Source organism: Lepidochelys olivacea, assembly GCF_965140295.1.
Source record: "Lepidochelys olivacea isolate rLepOli2 genome assembly, chromosome: 8".
In the NCBI taxonomy this organism is placed as follows: domain Eukaryota; kingdom Metazoa; phylum Chordata; order Testudines; family Cheloniidae; genus Lepidochelys; species Lepidochelys olivacea.
Window position 1 is genome coordinate 50,382,051 of NC_140418.1, and position 16,218 is coordinate 50,398,268.

Consider the following 16,218-nt stretch of genomic DNA (forward strand, 5'->3'; position numbering starts at 1 on the left):
TTTTACTGCAGTTGACTAAAGAGATGCAGCTGATTTTGGAGTTGGGGTACCATTTATCACAGAGCGCTGCTGCTGCAAACATACACTGTGTGTGAACATGCAGAATATTAAAGATGTGTTTCATAAATGTTTTCCTACCCACATTTTGTATGCTGCCTACTGTAGATCAGGCAGCCATGAGACTAGTTTCTCTTTTTGTTGAACTCTAAATCTTCACATTTCTCTCAACCTATGGCAAAGCAACAATTCTGCCTCCTGAATAAATCACAGAAGCAGAGCAAGCATTAGCTGCTACCTGTTCATCCCTTTCTCTCCCTCTTTCCCTTCTCCCTCTGCAGCAAGGAGAAGGAGAGGTTATCGCCTGTCATAGCTAGGGACATTGCAAATCGTAATTAGATCACAGGATGCGGTTTATAGTTACTACACAATGCCAGGATTTGTTCCTTGTACTGAGGCTATGAATCTGTAAATGGGATTTTTAGAAGGATTTATGTCATCATCTGTTTTTCTTGGAAGCATTTAATACTTCTAGGGGGAGCTGTGCAAATTTAACAAAAAATGCAAGTGCTTATTTCCTCCCTATTCTTAACAAAGATCGGAAAGCCCATATAGGCAAGAATGCATTTAGGAAGCAGGTGGGAGAAAGGTGGGTGGGTGAGAGAGACACACACACACAGACAGACACAACTGGTTTAAGGGCCCAGCTCCAAAAAGGTTTACAATGAATTACTCCGAGTGAAGCAGAATCTTTCAACAAGCACCCAGCTGGCACTCAGCACTGGGCAAGGGCTTCCCTTTTCATAGCTGTTCTAAAACACCAGACTTGCTCTTGGCCAGACATGAGTCCTCACAAATGCAGTCACATGCCTGCTTCCATAAATACCCATCACAGCCACTGTTTACAAACCAGTACCAGTTTTTTTTTTGGGGGGGTGGGGTGGGGGGGTGGGGTGGCGCCAAGCTTTGGACAAGGTTAATAGGTCAATTTAGCATAAGTTTCCTATAATGTTAAATTCAGAAGGCAAAAAAACCCAAAACCCTGCAGAAGTGCAGTTTATTGTTATGTGAAGAAAAGGAATGGAATGTACAGGGAAACTTTAATAAACTCATCTTCATAGATCAATTTCACTATAAGAATTTTCACTGGAACTGCAAATTGCATCTCACTGACCATTTTGTAACTTCATTCTACCACACCAATATGCCTCCATGTGTATTAGTAGGTTGTTCACACATAACTGGAAAACTTTATGAAGCGTGAAGTTAACTGTCAATTGTCTTCAAACTACCTGTGAAGTCACCACTATGTTCCACTTGGTGATATTAGAGCACCATTTCTTAAATGCTGCCACCAGAGGCTTTTCTTGCCGCCACCGCCTCCTAGGCAGTGATTGGGGCGGGGGGAGAGAAGGAGTTGCGGGGAGTAGGCAGCCAGTGAGAGTTCCCGACCTTCAGCTCTTGTGGGGCGGGTGGCAGGTTCTGGTCACGCAGCTTCCGGCTCACCACTCCCCCAATCACCTTTGGCCCCCACTGCCTCCTCTGGCCCTAGCCTCACCACCCCCTGCCCTTGGCCAGAGCTGTCCCATCCATAAGATGGACCCGGATAACCGTCCCAGGCCCTGCAGTTCAGGGAGACGTGGGGGGGGGGGGTTTGCAGGGCAGGGCAGCCTGGGGGACTAGCAGGGGATCTGGCGTTGGCAGCACCGGCCCTGGCATTTATTTCCTTTTCTTGCCCGCAGCCCCCTGGACTCGGGCTTAGGCTCTGCAGCAGCAGCGATTGACCTGTCCCAGCCCAATCTGCTGGCTCCCAGAGTCACCTGCCGCCACAGGGTCCTAGCACCCCCCCCCCCAACCACTTGTGCCAGGGCAGGTTGACCCTGACCCTACCCTTCTGCCTCGGATGGACTCTTCCCTTTTGCGGCGGGACCCTCCACCAGCACAGGAGGTCCCCTTGTCCCTAGCACACATGAGTACCAGCCAGTAGTCTCCATCTTCCCTCGCCATCGTCCAGCCCTGGTGTCCCCCCAGTACCACACACCTCCCCCTTCTACTGGGGTCCTCCGGTGCCCCTTCCAGGCCAAGGCCAGCCCTTATCACCTCCCTACCTAAGGGGTCCTCTTTGCCTTTCAGCTCTCCAGCCTTCGGGTTCCCCTCCCTGCAGTACCAGGACCTGGGATCCCACAACTCTGCTCTCTCCACCACCCGCCAGGCTGGGGTCCTCCATCCATCTGCTTTTCCGCCTCCCCACCCCCTTCTAGCCCCCAGAAAAAACAGATCTTAGAGCCCCTCCTCCATGCTGGAGGGTCCTGGTGTCCCCCAACACCATGGCACATATAAGCCCTACTAAGAGCCACCCACTTCCTGAGACATGGGCTCTCCGTGTTAAGACTGTTTAATTACATTTTTAAAAAATCCACAGAGGGTAGCAAGACCATATGCACTGGGAAGTGAGTTTCCTGCAAGGAAGTCCAGGAAGGTGGATTTCAGAAGGTAAGTGGAGTGACACTAATCGTGAACGGTGAGTTTTTTTTTTTAAATTATATGAACTTCATTACAATTATAAAAAAGAACTACAATATAACTTATTATAATTATACAGCTGGTGCTATCAATATTTAACCTGTGGCCAGCAGCTACCCTTGAAGTTCACTGTAACCAGATTTCACCTGTATAAAACATGTTAAGGGGAGGCCCCATACAGGCTGATTTGCCCTGGGCCTTGCCCCCCCCCCCCGGGATGGCCCTGCCCCTGGCCCCCACAGCCTACCCCATCACTGGGCTCTGGCCATGGGACTTCAGGCTCTAGCCCCAACCGCACGATGGCAGGCCCCCACCCGGACCCAAGGCACTGGCCATGCCTCCATCCCCCCACATTGCCCGACTCCCACTGCCGCCTCCTTCAACCCCCCCATCCATCGCCGCTGGCCCCTACTGCCTCCCTACCCACCTCCCCATCCAGGGCTTAATTTGTCCCGCGGCTTGCTGTGAAAAAGTGATATTTGTATGTTTCTTAATATCACTTTTCACTGCCTCCCAGCTAGCAAGTCTATTTCTGTGATACATGATATTAACATACAAATGTCACTTTTCACAGCAGACTTACTAGCTAGCAAGTCTTTAAAAAAGCAACCCAAAAAAGCAAAAGCAGCAGCAGCAACAAAAGACAAGAACATGCAAAAGACCTTATTTTTGTTTCTATTCTGTTTGAGTCCAAGAAAGAAGAGAGACAACTGTACATTATTTTTAATATTCAGTTTGCAAAAAACCCTACATAAATAAACTACAATGATTTGGGCACATATACATGCATATTTGTTTTTCCTGAAGTTAAATTAAGAGTTTTATGAAAAATTGTCAGGGTGGCCACCGGTAAGAGTTGGTGGCCGCACTCTGAGGCCACCAAAAATTTTGTTGGGAGAACCCCTGTATTAGAGTATGGCTCACTTATACATTTATACATAAATGTCTAAAAACAATTTGGGGATGAGAACATTCTGTAACGTAGTTTTCCCACTACAAAACATAGTTCCTAGAAAGAAAATAGTAGCAACAAGGATAATGCCACCAGGTGCCCTCACCCTGGCTTTAAGAACTTCAGCGGAATTCTTTTTTTTAATGTAACAGACAGATTTCCTGCTCTTTTTGGTGAGATCCCAACCACACACCATTACAGTTGATGTATGGTTGTGACATCTAAAAAAAGACCCAACTGGCAAATCAGAACATGGGTTTGGACAATCGTTCTCTCTACTTAAACTATGAAGATGCATTAAATCTGAGCTTATTGTAAAGCAGTTCAAGTTATTTAGGTTTTTATTAAATATGGATTTTTGGATAATATGTTACTAAACAATACAAGTGTGGTATTCTCTACACCAATGTTCTCTACACCAATGTTCCTGCTTGCCGGGGGCTAAGATTCGCGATATGACGGAGAGACTGCCGAGACTCATCAAGCCCTCGGATCGCTACCCCTTCCTGCTTCTCCACGTGGGCACCAATGATACTGCCAAGAATGACCTTGAGCGGATCACTGCAGACTACGTGGCTCTGGGAAGAAGGATAAAGGAGTTTGAGGCGCAGGTGGTGTTCTCGTCCATCCTCCCCGTGGAAGGAAAAGGCCTGGGTAGGGACCGTCGAATCGTGGAAGTCAACGAATGGCTATGCAGGTGGTGTCGGAGAGAAGGCTTTGGATTCTTTGACCATGGGATGGTGTTGCATGAAGGAGGAGTGCTGGGCAGAGACGGGCTCCACCTTACGAAGAGAGGGAAGAGCATCTTTGCGAGCAGGCTGCCTAACCTAGTGAGGAGGGCTTTAAACTAGGTTTACCTGGGGAAGGAGACCAAAGCGCTGACGTAAGTGGGAAAGCAGGATACCGGGAGGAAGCACAGGCAGGAATGTCTGTGAGGGGAGGGCTCCTGCCTCATACTGAGAATGAGGGGCGATCAGCAGGTTATCTCAAGTACTTATATACGAATGCACAAAGCCTTGGAAACAAGCAGGGAGAACTGGAGGTCCTGGTGATGTCAAGGAATTATGACGTGATTGGAATAACAGACTTGGTGGGATAACTCACATGACTGGAGTACTGTCATGGATGGTTATAAACTGTTCAGGAAGGATAGGCAGGGCAGAAAAGGTGGGGGAGTAGCACTGTATGTAAGGGAGCAGTATGACTGCTCAGAGCTCCGGTACGATACTGCAGAAAAACCTGAGTGTCTCTGGATTAAGTTTAGAAGTGTGAGCAAAAGGAGTGATGTAGTGGTGGGAGTCTGCTATAGACCACCGGACCAGGGGGATGAGGCTTTCTTCCGGCAGCTCGCGGAAGCTATTAGATCGCATGCCCTGGTTCTCATGGGTGACTTTAATTTTCCTGATATCTGCTGGGAGAGCAGTACAGCGGTGCATAGACAATCCAGGAAGTTTTTGGAAAGCGTAGGGGACAATTTCCTGGTGCAAGTGCTAGAGGAGCCAACTAGGGGGGGAGCTTTTCTTGACCTGCTGCTCACAAACCGGGAAGAATTAGTAGGGGAAGCAAAAGTGGATGGGAATCTGGGAGGCAGTGACCATGAGATGGTTGAGTTCAGGATCCTAACACAGGGAAGAAAGGTAAGCAGCAGGATACGGACCCTGGACTTCAGGAAAGCAGACTTCGACTCCCTCAGGGAACGGATAGGTAGGATCCCATGGGGGACTAACATGAAGGGGAAAGGAGTCCAGGAGAGCTGGCTGTATTTCAAGGAATCCCTGTTGAGGTTACAGGGACAAACCATCCCGATGTGTCGAAAGAATAGTAAGTATGGCAGGCGACCAGCTTGGCTTAACGGTGAAATCCTAGCAGATCTTAAGCATAAAAAAGAAGCTTACAAGAAGTGGAAGGTTGGACATATGGCCAGGGAAGAGTATAAAAATATTGCTCGGGCATGTAGGAATGAAATTAGGAGGGCCAAATCGCACCTGGAGCTGCAGCTAGCAAGAGATCTCAAGAGTAACAAGAAGGGTTTCTTCAGGTATGTTGGCAACAAGAAGAAAGCCAAGGAAAGTGTGGGCCCCTTACTGAATGAGGGAGGCAACCTAGTGACGGAGGATGTGGAAAAAGCTAATGTGCTCAATGCTTTTTTTGCCTCTGTCTTCACTAACAAGGTCAGCTCCCAGACTGCTGTGCTGGGCACCACAACATGGGGAATAGATGGCCAGCCCTCGGTGGAGAAAGAGGTGGTTAGGGACTATTTAGAAAAGCTGGACGTGCACAAGTCCATGGGGCCGGATGAGTTGCATCCGAGAGTGCTGAAGGAACTGGCGGCTGTGATTGCAGAGCCATTGGCCATTATCTTTGAAAACTCGTGGCGAACGGGGGAAGTCCCGGATGACTGGAAAAAGGCTAATGTAGTGCCAATCTTTAAAAAAGGGAAGAAGGAGGATCCTGGGAACTACAGGCCAGTAAGCCTCACTTCAGTCCCCGGAAAAATCATGGAGCAGGTCCTCAAAGAATCAATCCTGAAGCACTTACATGAGAGAAAAGTGAACAGGAACAGCCAGCATGGATTCACCAAGGGAAGGTCATGCCTGACTAATCTAATCGCCTTCTATGATGAGATTACTGGTTCTGTGGATGAAGGGAAAGCAGTGGATGTATTGTTTCTTGACTTTAGCAAAGCTTTTGACACGGTCTCCCACAGTATTCTTGTCAGCAAGTTAAGGAAGTATGGGCTGGATGAATGCACTATAAGGTGGGTAGAAAGTTGGCTAGATTGTCGGGCTCAACGGGTAGTGATCAATGGCTCCATGTCTAGTTGGCAGCCGGTGTCAAGTGGAGTGCCCCAGGGGTCGGTCCTGGGGCCGGTTTTGTTCAATATCTTCATAAATGATCTGGAGGATTGTGTGGATTGCACTCTCAGCAAATTTGCGGATGATACTAAACTGGGAGGAGTGGTAGATACGCTGGAGGGCAGGGATAGGATACAGAGGGACCTAGACAAATTGGAGGATTGGGCCAAAAGAAATCTGATGAGGTTCAATAAGGATAAGTGCAGGGTCCTGCACTTAGGACGGAAGAACCCAATGCACAGCTACAGACTAGGGACCGAATGGCTAGGCAGCAGTTCTGCGGAAAAGGACCTAGGGGTGACAGTGGACGAGAAGCTGGATATGAGTCAGCAGTGTGCCCTTGTTGCCAAGAAGGCCAATGGCATTTTGGGATGTATAAGTAGGGGCATAGCGAGCAGATTGAGGGACGTGATCGTCCCCCTCTATTCGACATTGGTGAGGCCTCATTTGGAGTACTGTGTCCAGTTTTGGGCCCCACACTACAAGAAGGATGTGGATAAATTGGAGAGAGTCCAACGAAGGGCAACAAAAATGATTAGGAGTCTGGAACACATGAGTTATGAGGAGAGGCTGAGGGAACTGGGATTGTTTAGTCTGCAGAAGAGAAGAATGAGGGGGGATCTGATAGCTGCTTTCAACTACCTGAGAGGTAGTTCCAGGGAGGATGGTTCTAGACTATTCTCAGTGGTGGAAGAGGACAGGACAAGGAGTAATGGTCTCAAGTTGCAGCGGGGGGAGGTTTAGGTTGGATATTAGGAAAAGCTTTTTCACTAGGAGGGTGGTGAAACACTGGAATGCGTTGCCTAGGGAGGTGGTGGAATCTCCTTCCTTAGAGGTTTTTAAGGTCAGGCTTGACAAAGCCCTGGCTGGGATGATTTAATTGGGTATAGATCCTGCTTTTGAGCAGGGGGTTGGACTAGATGACCTCCTGAGGTCCCTTCCAACCCTGATATTCTATGATTCTATGATTCCTCCAAGCCAAGCAATTTAGAATCGCAATTTATTATCTGTGCCAGAGTGCAAGAGTGAGTGTTGGCATAGATAATGGGCACACCAAGAGTGCATTTGGTCAATGATCACCAATCATCATCTATCAAAACTAATAGCACCCCAGTGCTGGAGGGAGTTGATGGGTTAAGAAGCTGCCAAATGACAAATGCATTTGTTTAGGAGGAAGGGGGGAAACAGAGCAAGGAAATGAAATAAAGGGACCTTCTCCTCCCACCCACGCTTACAGAGTGCCAGGGAACTTTACTTTAAATTTTAATTTGGTCACATCTCTGGGTGTACACGCACATATATAAATATAGCAAATATGGGAAAAGAAAAAATCTTGAAGCTGTGAAAAGTGTCTCATCTCATGCACAAAGTTGACATGGTAGACATCCCTAAATGCATTAATGTGGCTCTCTCCTCACTGGAGGCTGGCAGAGAAGCAAGAGTAAACAATTACCTTCTACTGAGAAGATTGTCAGGGTTAGATTATCAAATTTAGAAGTAGTGAGTTCAGTTTGGAAGTAGTCTCAGAGGAATAGAAAAACATCAAATACACTTTAAAGCTCTCTTTCTGCTTGAAGTGCAATAAGAGCACCTAATCCACTGCTAGATTCCCAAACAAACGTGTTGAAACTTAGTTTCAGTGACATTATGCTAACATTCCCACCAAAAAAAAGTTATTGTCCTTATGAAAATTCCATACCTTTAGAAAATCATAATGTTTTAAAGCCTGGTAAGAAACCATTTATGGAACCAACCAGCTCCCCACAGTTCTATAATCCTTCAATCATCTACCAATTTACATTGCCCACCCAGGAAGGCGGAAACAATTGATTTTGTTAGGGGGAGAAAATGGCAGATCAATGAAAATGGCAGATCAATGAAAATGGCAGATCAATTTAAAACAGTTGGGTTTAAAATATAAACCTCAATGTTAGAGGTTCTAGACCAATCAATGCTGATTTCTCTCAAAAGACTGGTTTTATTGAGCTCTGTAGAGAATATCTCAGTCGTTAAAGATAGAAAAGACATAGTATAGCCATGATAGGCCCAAACATCACCTCTTGTACATTTCACCAGCATGTTGTTCCCCCTTCGCCCTAAACTGGTTTTTTTAGACAGCAAGTTCTTTGGATCAGAGAGTGCCTTCTTGTACATTTGTACAATGCCTAGCAAACACCGGGTTTTGAAAGGAATATAGTCCCATTCTTCAGAAGTCTGTATGTTTTCTCGTAGTAATACAATATGTTGCAGTAGAAGAATACTTCTCTAAATAGAATCGGATTGACTGTCTGATGTTATGAAGTGTACTGATTATGCAGTGTGAGGTTGTATTGTGTAAATTTGTATTGTGCAACATCCATAGCTTCCTGTTGCAACACCGTAGTATGTGTTCGTGTTCTACTGGAAACTGTTCCAATGGATAGAAAACGGGATTTTATAATTAAAATTTGATCGTTTTAGTGTCCCATGTGTTTTTGTTAATTTTAGAAGGTAAAAATATAGGCTGGGGAGTCAGAAGAAGTTCAGTAAGGCGACCGATACATGAAGATTTATACTATTGTGATGAGTTTCAGAGTAACAGCCGTGTTAGTCTGTATTCGCAAAAAGAAAAGGAGTACTTGTGGCACCTTAGAGAAGTGAGCTGTAGCTTACGAAAGCTTATGCTCAAATAAATTGGTTAGTCTCTAAGGTGCCACAAGTACTCCTTTTCTTTTTACTATTGTGATGAATTGGTTTGATCCTTCCAGTTTTTCCCCCCCAGACTTTAATGTATGTTTTTGAAAGGGTTAGAATTTTTGTATTAAAATATAATTTTAAGGTGTTAACTGGATTCTATGGAAATATTTTCAACGAAAATTCCAACAGCTTGTTTGGGAATTTCCCTGGGTTTTTTGTGCATGTTAGTAAGCAAGCACGAAATGACTAAATTGAGTTGAGGCATCAGGAGTCCAGGAAGGATGTTCTGCTCTGACAGATCTTACGATGACCACCAAAATGGGACCTCCCTCATGTAGATGTTAACAAGTCCATATGAAAAGCATGTGGGGGGGTGGAGAAATATCACACCGAGGACTAGGTATATCTCAGTGGGATGGGGGCATAAGGGACAATGGAGGGGAATTGAGTAAACAAGGCTCCTAGCCATGGGGGTACACAGGAGACTTTAAGCATTTTAAAGCTCTTTAAATTTATGTCCCTTCCAGTGTATTGTCATTCACAACTACTCCTCCCCACCTCTGGCTCAGCAGGTCATTTTTAATAAAAATGAATGTTTGGAAATACTATTACACTACAAATAGTAAAATAATAAAGAATCAGGGTTTTCCTCAATCTGCTGAAAAAGAAAAAGCAGAATGATAAACTACGTGCTGTTTAAGTCAAGACAAAAAGGGAACTGTACCTAGTTAAATAGGTCTCCTTTAAGAAGGTTAGTCCTTCTGTATAAGGAGGACAATTTCCCAGTTCCTCATTTCTTTCTGGTCTAAGCTCTAGGCACTTCCGCTGTAGAACAGGGTAAGTTCGGAAGTGAGAGAACACAAACTTCCTCTTCATCTCAGAGAGGCTCCTCACTCCTCTACCGTTCCTTGAAAAATCATAGCATGGGATGAACACCCCCCTGTGACAAGTTCATTATACATCAGTGCAATTTTTTCACTAACATTCATTCCTTAGAATGGCTACTGCCACTCCATGCCAATGGAGGGGGGAGGTCTCTTTCAATTGAGAAGGAATCTTTCAGTGGGTGGCTGGTGAGAGATCATCATTCACACCAACCACAATGAGCCAATGCAATAACAATGGTTTCAGCACCTGTAGAAGCAGCGGGTCAGAGCACTGAGTAATCCACATAGTATTTCTGCCATTATGAAGAGATTATTGCCATTAATATTTCCTTCACTAAGCCTCTTTTCATAGAGACTCTGAAGAGCCAAACAGCCTCTGACAACCCACTTCCTCAAATGAAATGGGATCTGAACAAACAATGGTTACAGACTCTGGAACAAATATGGTGCAAATTAATTATACTCCCATCCTTCCCAAGCCCTGCAACCATACTACCTTTCCTCTCCTTTCTTTTTTAGTAACATATTTTTCAAAGCCCAGATCAATTCCTTCATCTGGAATCTTGACCAGGCTGTTTATAAACTCTTTTTACAGAGTAGCTTTTTTGCTGAATACAACTCTCTCAAGAAAGAGCTAATCATTCAATTATACCACATGCCCCTTCTCCACTAGCTATGGCAATAAATCTTTGGGTATTTTTAATGCAATGTCTGGGTATGAGGATCTGGCATTACAGTCCGTGTAATTTTATGTGAACTGAGAGAGTGCCTGAACTGCCCACCACCAGTCTGAATACAAATAAAGCTTTAATATAACTTTTCCATTTCCCCTTCACTAGCACAGTGCCAAGGATAAAGAAAGTAATGCTCTATTTACTGTGTGTAAGGGACACTAATTAACACAGAGCATGCTGGGACTCTAGGCAAAGGCAATGCATACCTGATTTTCGAATTACAGGTCATTTCATTCTCAGGGTAATGAATGTCCACTGCGTCCTGAATGACTGTGCCGTACTCGTAGACTTTAATCTTCTTTGTCACCCCAGCAATAGCAAAATAGTCACAGTCCCGGTCGAATTCGATACTGAGGAGCAAAAGCAGAAATCAAGGACTACGTAAAACACATGCACTTATGAACAGGACATTTTACTGCCTGAATGATATCAGGATTTGGTACTTGGCTATTACAATTCTCCTTAAGAGTGCAGTTAGAAAAATATTTAACATTCTACCTATGCCAGGAGAAGTCAGTTGCTTCTAATGGGCTCAAACAGCATGGAGTTCCTATTCCTAGGCACAGCTGCATCAAGAGATCATGATATGCAAGCCCCACACCCAATTGATTTACTGAAAATGGACTTTTGTGGCTGCACAATATCCCTCCTGAAGACGGTACCTTTGTTCAGACATTTAAAATGTTTTTCATTTCAACTCTACATTACGATGCATCCAAATGTCAAAGCTGAGAGTTCACACTGGGAAGGTAGTAAAAAAATTTGACCACATGGTATATGAATAATATGCCACAGGATATTACTGATTGATTTCTTTTACAGTTAGACTCTGTTGCACCCATTGTCCCCTTTACTATGGTAGTTTGGATTTCCTAGGGTTAATGCAAAGCAAATTAGTACTCATGGTAAAGACCTCCAAACTCCCTGAGCAACAGGAAAATGAAAAATAGATCACCAAAACTATAAAAGCCACACACACAAGATGCTTTCTATCTAGTGCTGTTCTCGTGAACCAAGGCATTTTCTGTCTTGAAATGCTTGGCATGTTTGTAACAGATGTCAGTGGAGATGGAAGAAAAAGCAGTCACTTTATAATGAGGTTAACCCTTAAACCAGAAAGCCCTCTGATCACACATAAAAGACATCTGAAGGGAAGAAAGGGAGACTGGGTTATGAACAGTGAGAATCATTATCAAGCTAATATATTGGAAGGTCTTGAAAAGTGTACCAGATACTTAATCAGAGAAACTACAACTACTACCCAGAGGCAACTCCCTGGTGAAAAGCTGAGCACCCACCTCTCCAAACTACTGTGGGGAGAGAAGGGGAAGATGCAGGGATTCCTTCGAGGGTTGTCTCTTACAGACTGGTAGGATAGAAATGTGGAACTCCTTACTCTTGTCTGAAAGAAGGAAAACTCCCCCTGCAGACCTAGAGTCTCCCTGCTGCCATGACTGACAGTGGTATCACTCCCTACAGGCTCTCGGCTTATGTCATAGTATTCTTCCACTACTACCCCAGCTGCCTCATTTTGAGCTCTCCTCCCCAGTGAACAAAATTCAGTGCACGACTATGTGGTTTGCTCATCAGCTTTCCAAGCAACAGTAAGTGATGCTATTGTAACTGTCATTTTCATACTATGCTCCCTGTAGCAAAGTAAAATGACAACATATTGGTCAGTTTTCACTTTAATACAGTTGGGAAAAGCTCTGAGCTACCAGAGGCACTGAAGCCATCTTTCCACGTACTTAAACAGCGTTGCATCCTTTTACATTCTTTGCATGTTCAGAAGATTATCTTAGTGGCTAATGACTGGATTCCCTCCCACCAATGAAAGCTTACATACTGCAGAAGCTGATGGAATTGCACCCATTCAGCAAGGAAAATTTCCTTTGTGCCAATAGTGAGAGAATATGTAAATCCTTATAATTAAGATACTGTCAAGTTGTTGGGATTTTTTTTTTAAATAAGAAACAATTACCCACCGATATGTGATTTGACTCTACAAATTATGGAACATTTTCTAACTTAATGTCTAAAATTAGGCATCTAGATCTCCCAAGCAGTGGCAAGGAATGGACACAATCCTTCATAGTTTCTTGCTGCCCACAGGGGAATCTGACTAGTCTTGTTTTAAACTACTGCTACTTGGTGGAACCCTAAGCAGCAGCAGCGAGGCCCTTGCGCACTTTGCATGCAGATTCAGGATGACATCAGAGTACCAGTTTGCACTCAATCTTTGAAACTGTAGAGCCATAAACTTAAAAGGGAACATGCTATCAAACTTTACATCTAGTCAGTTGTAGTTTCAGGTTTACGCTTGCTCTCGACTCTACCAATTTGTGTGGATTTACATTAGCCCTGGTCTACACTAGGACTTTAGGTCGAATTTAGCAGCGTTAAATCGATGTAAACCTGCACCCGTCCACACAATGAAGCCCTTTATTTCGACTTAAAGGGCTCTTAAAATAGATTTCCTTATTCCACCCCTGACAAGTGGATTAGCGCTTAAATCGACGTTGCCAGCTCGAATTTGGGGTACTGTGGACACAATTCGATGGTATTGGCCTCCGGGAGCTATCCCAGAGTGTTCCGTTATGACCGCTCTGGACAGCACTCTCAACTCAGATGCACTGGCCAGGTAGACAGGAAAAGAACCCCGAACTTTTGAATCTCATTTCCTGTTTGGCCCAGCGTGGCAAGCTGCAGGTGACCATGCAGAGCTCATCAGCACAGGTGACCATGATGGAGTCCCAGAATTGCAAAAGAGCTCCAGCATGGACCGAACGGGAGGTATGGGATCTGATCGCTGTTTGGGGAGAGGAATCCGTGCTATCAGAACTCCGTTCCAGTTTTCGAAATGCCAAAACCTTTGTCAAAATCTCCCAGGGCATGAAGGACAGAGGCCATAACAGGGACCCGAAGCAGTGCCGCGTCAAACTGAAGGAGCTGAGGCAAGCCTACCAGAAAACCAGAGAGGCGAACAGCCGCTCTGGGTCAGAGCCCCAAACATGCCGCTTCTATGATGAGCTGCATGCCATTTTAGGGGATTCAGCCACCACTACCCCAGCCGTGTTGTTTGACTCCTTCAATGGAGATGGAGGCAATACGGAAGCAGGTTTTGGGGACGAAGAAGAAGATGATGAGGAGGATGTTGTAGATAGCTCACAGCAAGCAAGCGGAGAAACCGGTTTTCCCGACAGCCAGGAATAGTTTCTCACCCTAGACCTGGAGCCAGTACCCCCCGAACCCACCCAAGGCTGCCTCCTGGACCCAGCAGGCAGAGAAGGGACCTCTGGTGAGTGTACCTTTTAAAATACTATACATGGTTTAAAAGCAAGCATGTGAAAGGATTACTTTGCCCTGGCATTTGCGGTTCTCCGAGATGTAGTCCTAAAGCCTTTGCAAAAGGTTTCTGGGGAGGGCAGCCTTATTGCGTCCTTCATGGTAGGACACTTTACCACTCCAGGCCAGTAACACGTACTCGGGAATCATTGTAGAACAAAGCATTGCAGTGTATGTTTGCTGGCATTCAAACAACATCCATTCTTTATCTCTCTGTGTTATCCTCAGGAGAGTGAGATATAATTCATGGTCACCTGGTTGAAATAGAGTGCTTTTCTTCATGGGACACTCAGAGGAGCCCATTCCTGCTGGGCTGTTTGCCTGTGGCTAAACAGAAATGTTCCCCGCTGTTAGCCACAGGGAGGGGGGAAGGTTGAGGGGGTAGTCACGCGGTGGGAGGAGGCAAAATGCGACCTTGTAACGAAAGCACATGTGCTATGTATGTAATGTTAACAGCAAGGTTTACCCTGAAAGAGTGTAGCCACTGTTTTATAAAATGTGTCTTTTTAAATACCGCTGTCCCTTTTTTTTTCTCCACCAGCTGCATGTGTTTCAATGATCACAGGATCTTCTCCTTCCCAGAGGCTAGTGAAGCTTAGAAAGAAAAAAAACGCACTTGCGATGATATGTTCTCCGAGCTCATGCTGTCCTCCCACACAGAGAGCACAGACGAATGCGTGGAGGCAAATAATGTCAGAGTGCAGGAAAGCACAAAATGACCGGGAGGAGAGGTGGCGGGCTGAAGAGAGTAAGTGGCGGGCTGAAGAGAGGGCTGAAGCTCAAATGTGGCGGCAGCTTGATGAGAGGAGGCAGGATTCAATGCTGAGGCTGCTGCAGGACCAAACCAGTATGCTCCAGTGTATGGTTGAGCTGCAGCAAAGGCAGCTGGAGCACAGACTGCCACTGCAGCCCCTCTGTAACCAACCGCCCTCCTCCCCAAGTTCCATAGCCTCCACACCCAGACGCCCAAGAACGCGGTGGGGGGGCCTCCGGCCAACCAGCCACTCCACCACAGAGGATTGCCCAAAAAAAAAGAAGGCTGTCATTCAATAAATTTTAAAGTTGTAAACTTTTAAAGTGCTGTGCTTAAAGTGCTGTGTGGCATTTTCCTTCCCTCCTCCACCACCCTTCCTGGGCTACCTTGGTAGTCATCCCCCTATTTGTGTGATGAATGAATAAAGAATGCATGAATGTGAAGCAACAATGACTTTATTCGCAAAAAGAAAAGGAGTACTTGTGGCACCTTAGAGACTAACCAATTTATTTGAGCATGAGCTTTCGTGAGCTATAGCTCACTTCATCGGATGCATGCCATGGAAACTGCAGCAGACTTTATTTATACACAGAGAATATGAAAAAATACCTCCTCCCACCTCACTGTCCTGCTGGTAATAGCTTATCTAAAGTGATCATCAGGTGGGCCATTTCCAGCACAAATCCAGGTTTTCTCACCCTCCACCACCCCCCACAAATTCACTCTCCTGCTGGTGATAGCCCATCCAAAGTGACAACTCTTTACACAATGTGCATGATAATAAAGTTGGGCCATTTCCTGCACAAATCCAGGTTCTCTCACCCCCTCACCCGCCTCCCAAAAACCACACACACAGACTCACTATCCTGCTGGTAATAGCTCATCCAAAGTGAGCATTCTCCCTACAATGTGCATAATTAAGGTGGGCCATTTCCAGCACAAATCCAGGTTTTCTCACATCCCCCCCCCACCCCCATACACACACAAACTCACTCTCCTGCTGGTAATAGCTCATCCAAACTGACCACTCTCCAAGTTTAAATCCAAGTTAAACCAGAACATCTGGGCGGGGGGGTAGGAAAAAACAAGGGGAAATAGGCTACCTTGCATAATGACTTAGCCACTCCCAGTCTCTATTTAAGCCTAAATTAATAGTATCCAATTTGCAAATGAATTCCAATTCAGCAGTTTCTCACTGGAGTCTCGATTTGAAGTTTTTTTGTTTTAAGATAGCGACCTTCATGTCTGTGATTGCGTGACCAGAGAGATTGAAGTGTTCTCCGACCGGTTTATGAATGTTATAATTCTTGACATCTGATTTGTGTCCATTTATTCTTTTACGTAGAGACTGTCCAGTTTGACCAATGTACATGGCAGAGGGGCATTGCTGGCACATGATGGCATATATCACATTGGTGGATGTGCAGGTTTTGTGCTGGAAATGGCCCACCTTAATTATGCACATTGTAGGGAGAATGGTCACTTTGGATGAGCT

At 45.3% G+C, this 16,218-nt stretch overlaps 1 protein-coding gene across 3 annotated transcripts in view; it reads right to left on the reverse strand.

Annotated features, from left to right (window-relative positions):
* COP1 (COP1 E3 ubiquitin ligase) overlaps window positions 1–16,218 on the reverse strand; it is a 228,234-nt gene that overhangs the window by 102,246 nt on the left and 109,770 nt on the right. For all 3 annotated transcript variants that reach the window (XM_084635924.1, XM_084635925.1, XM_084635926.1), the window contains exon 12: window positions 10,831–10,974. In XM_084635924.1, coding sequence (XP_084492050.1) covers window positions 10,831–10,974 — 144 coding nt within the window. The remainder of the gene's footprint in view (window positions 1–10,830; window positions 10,975–16,218) is intronic.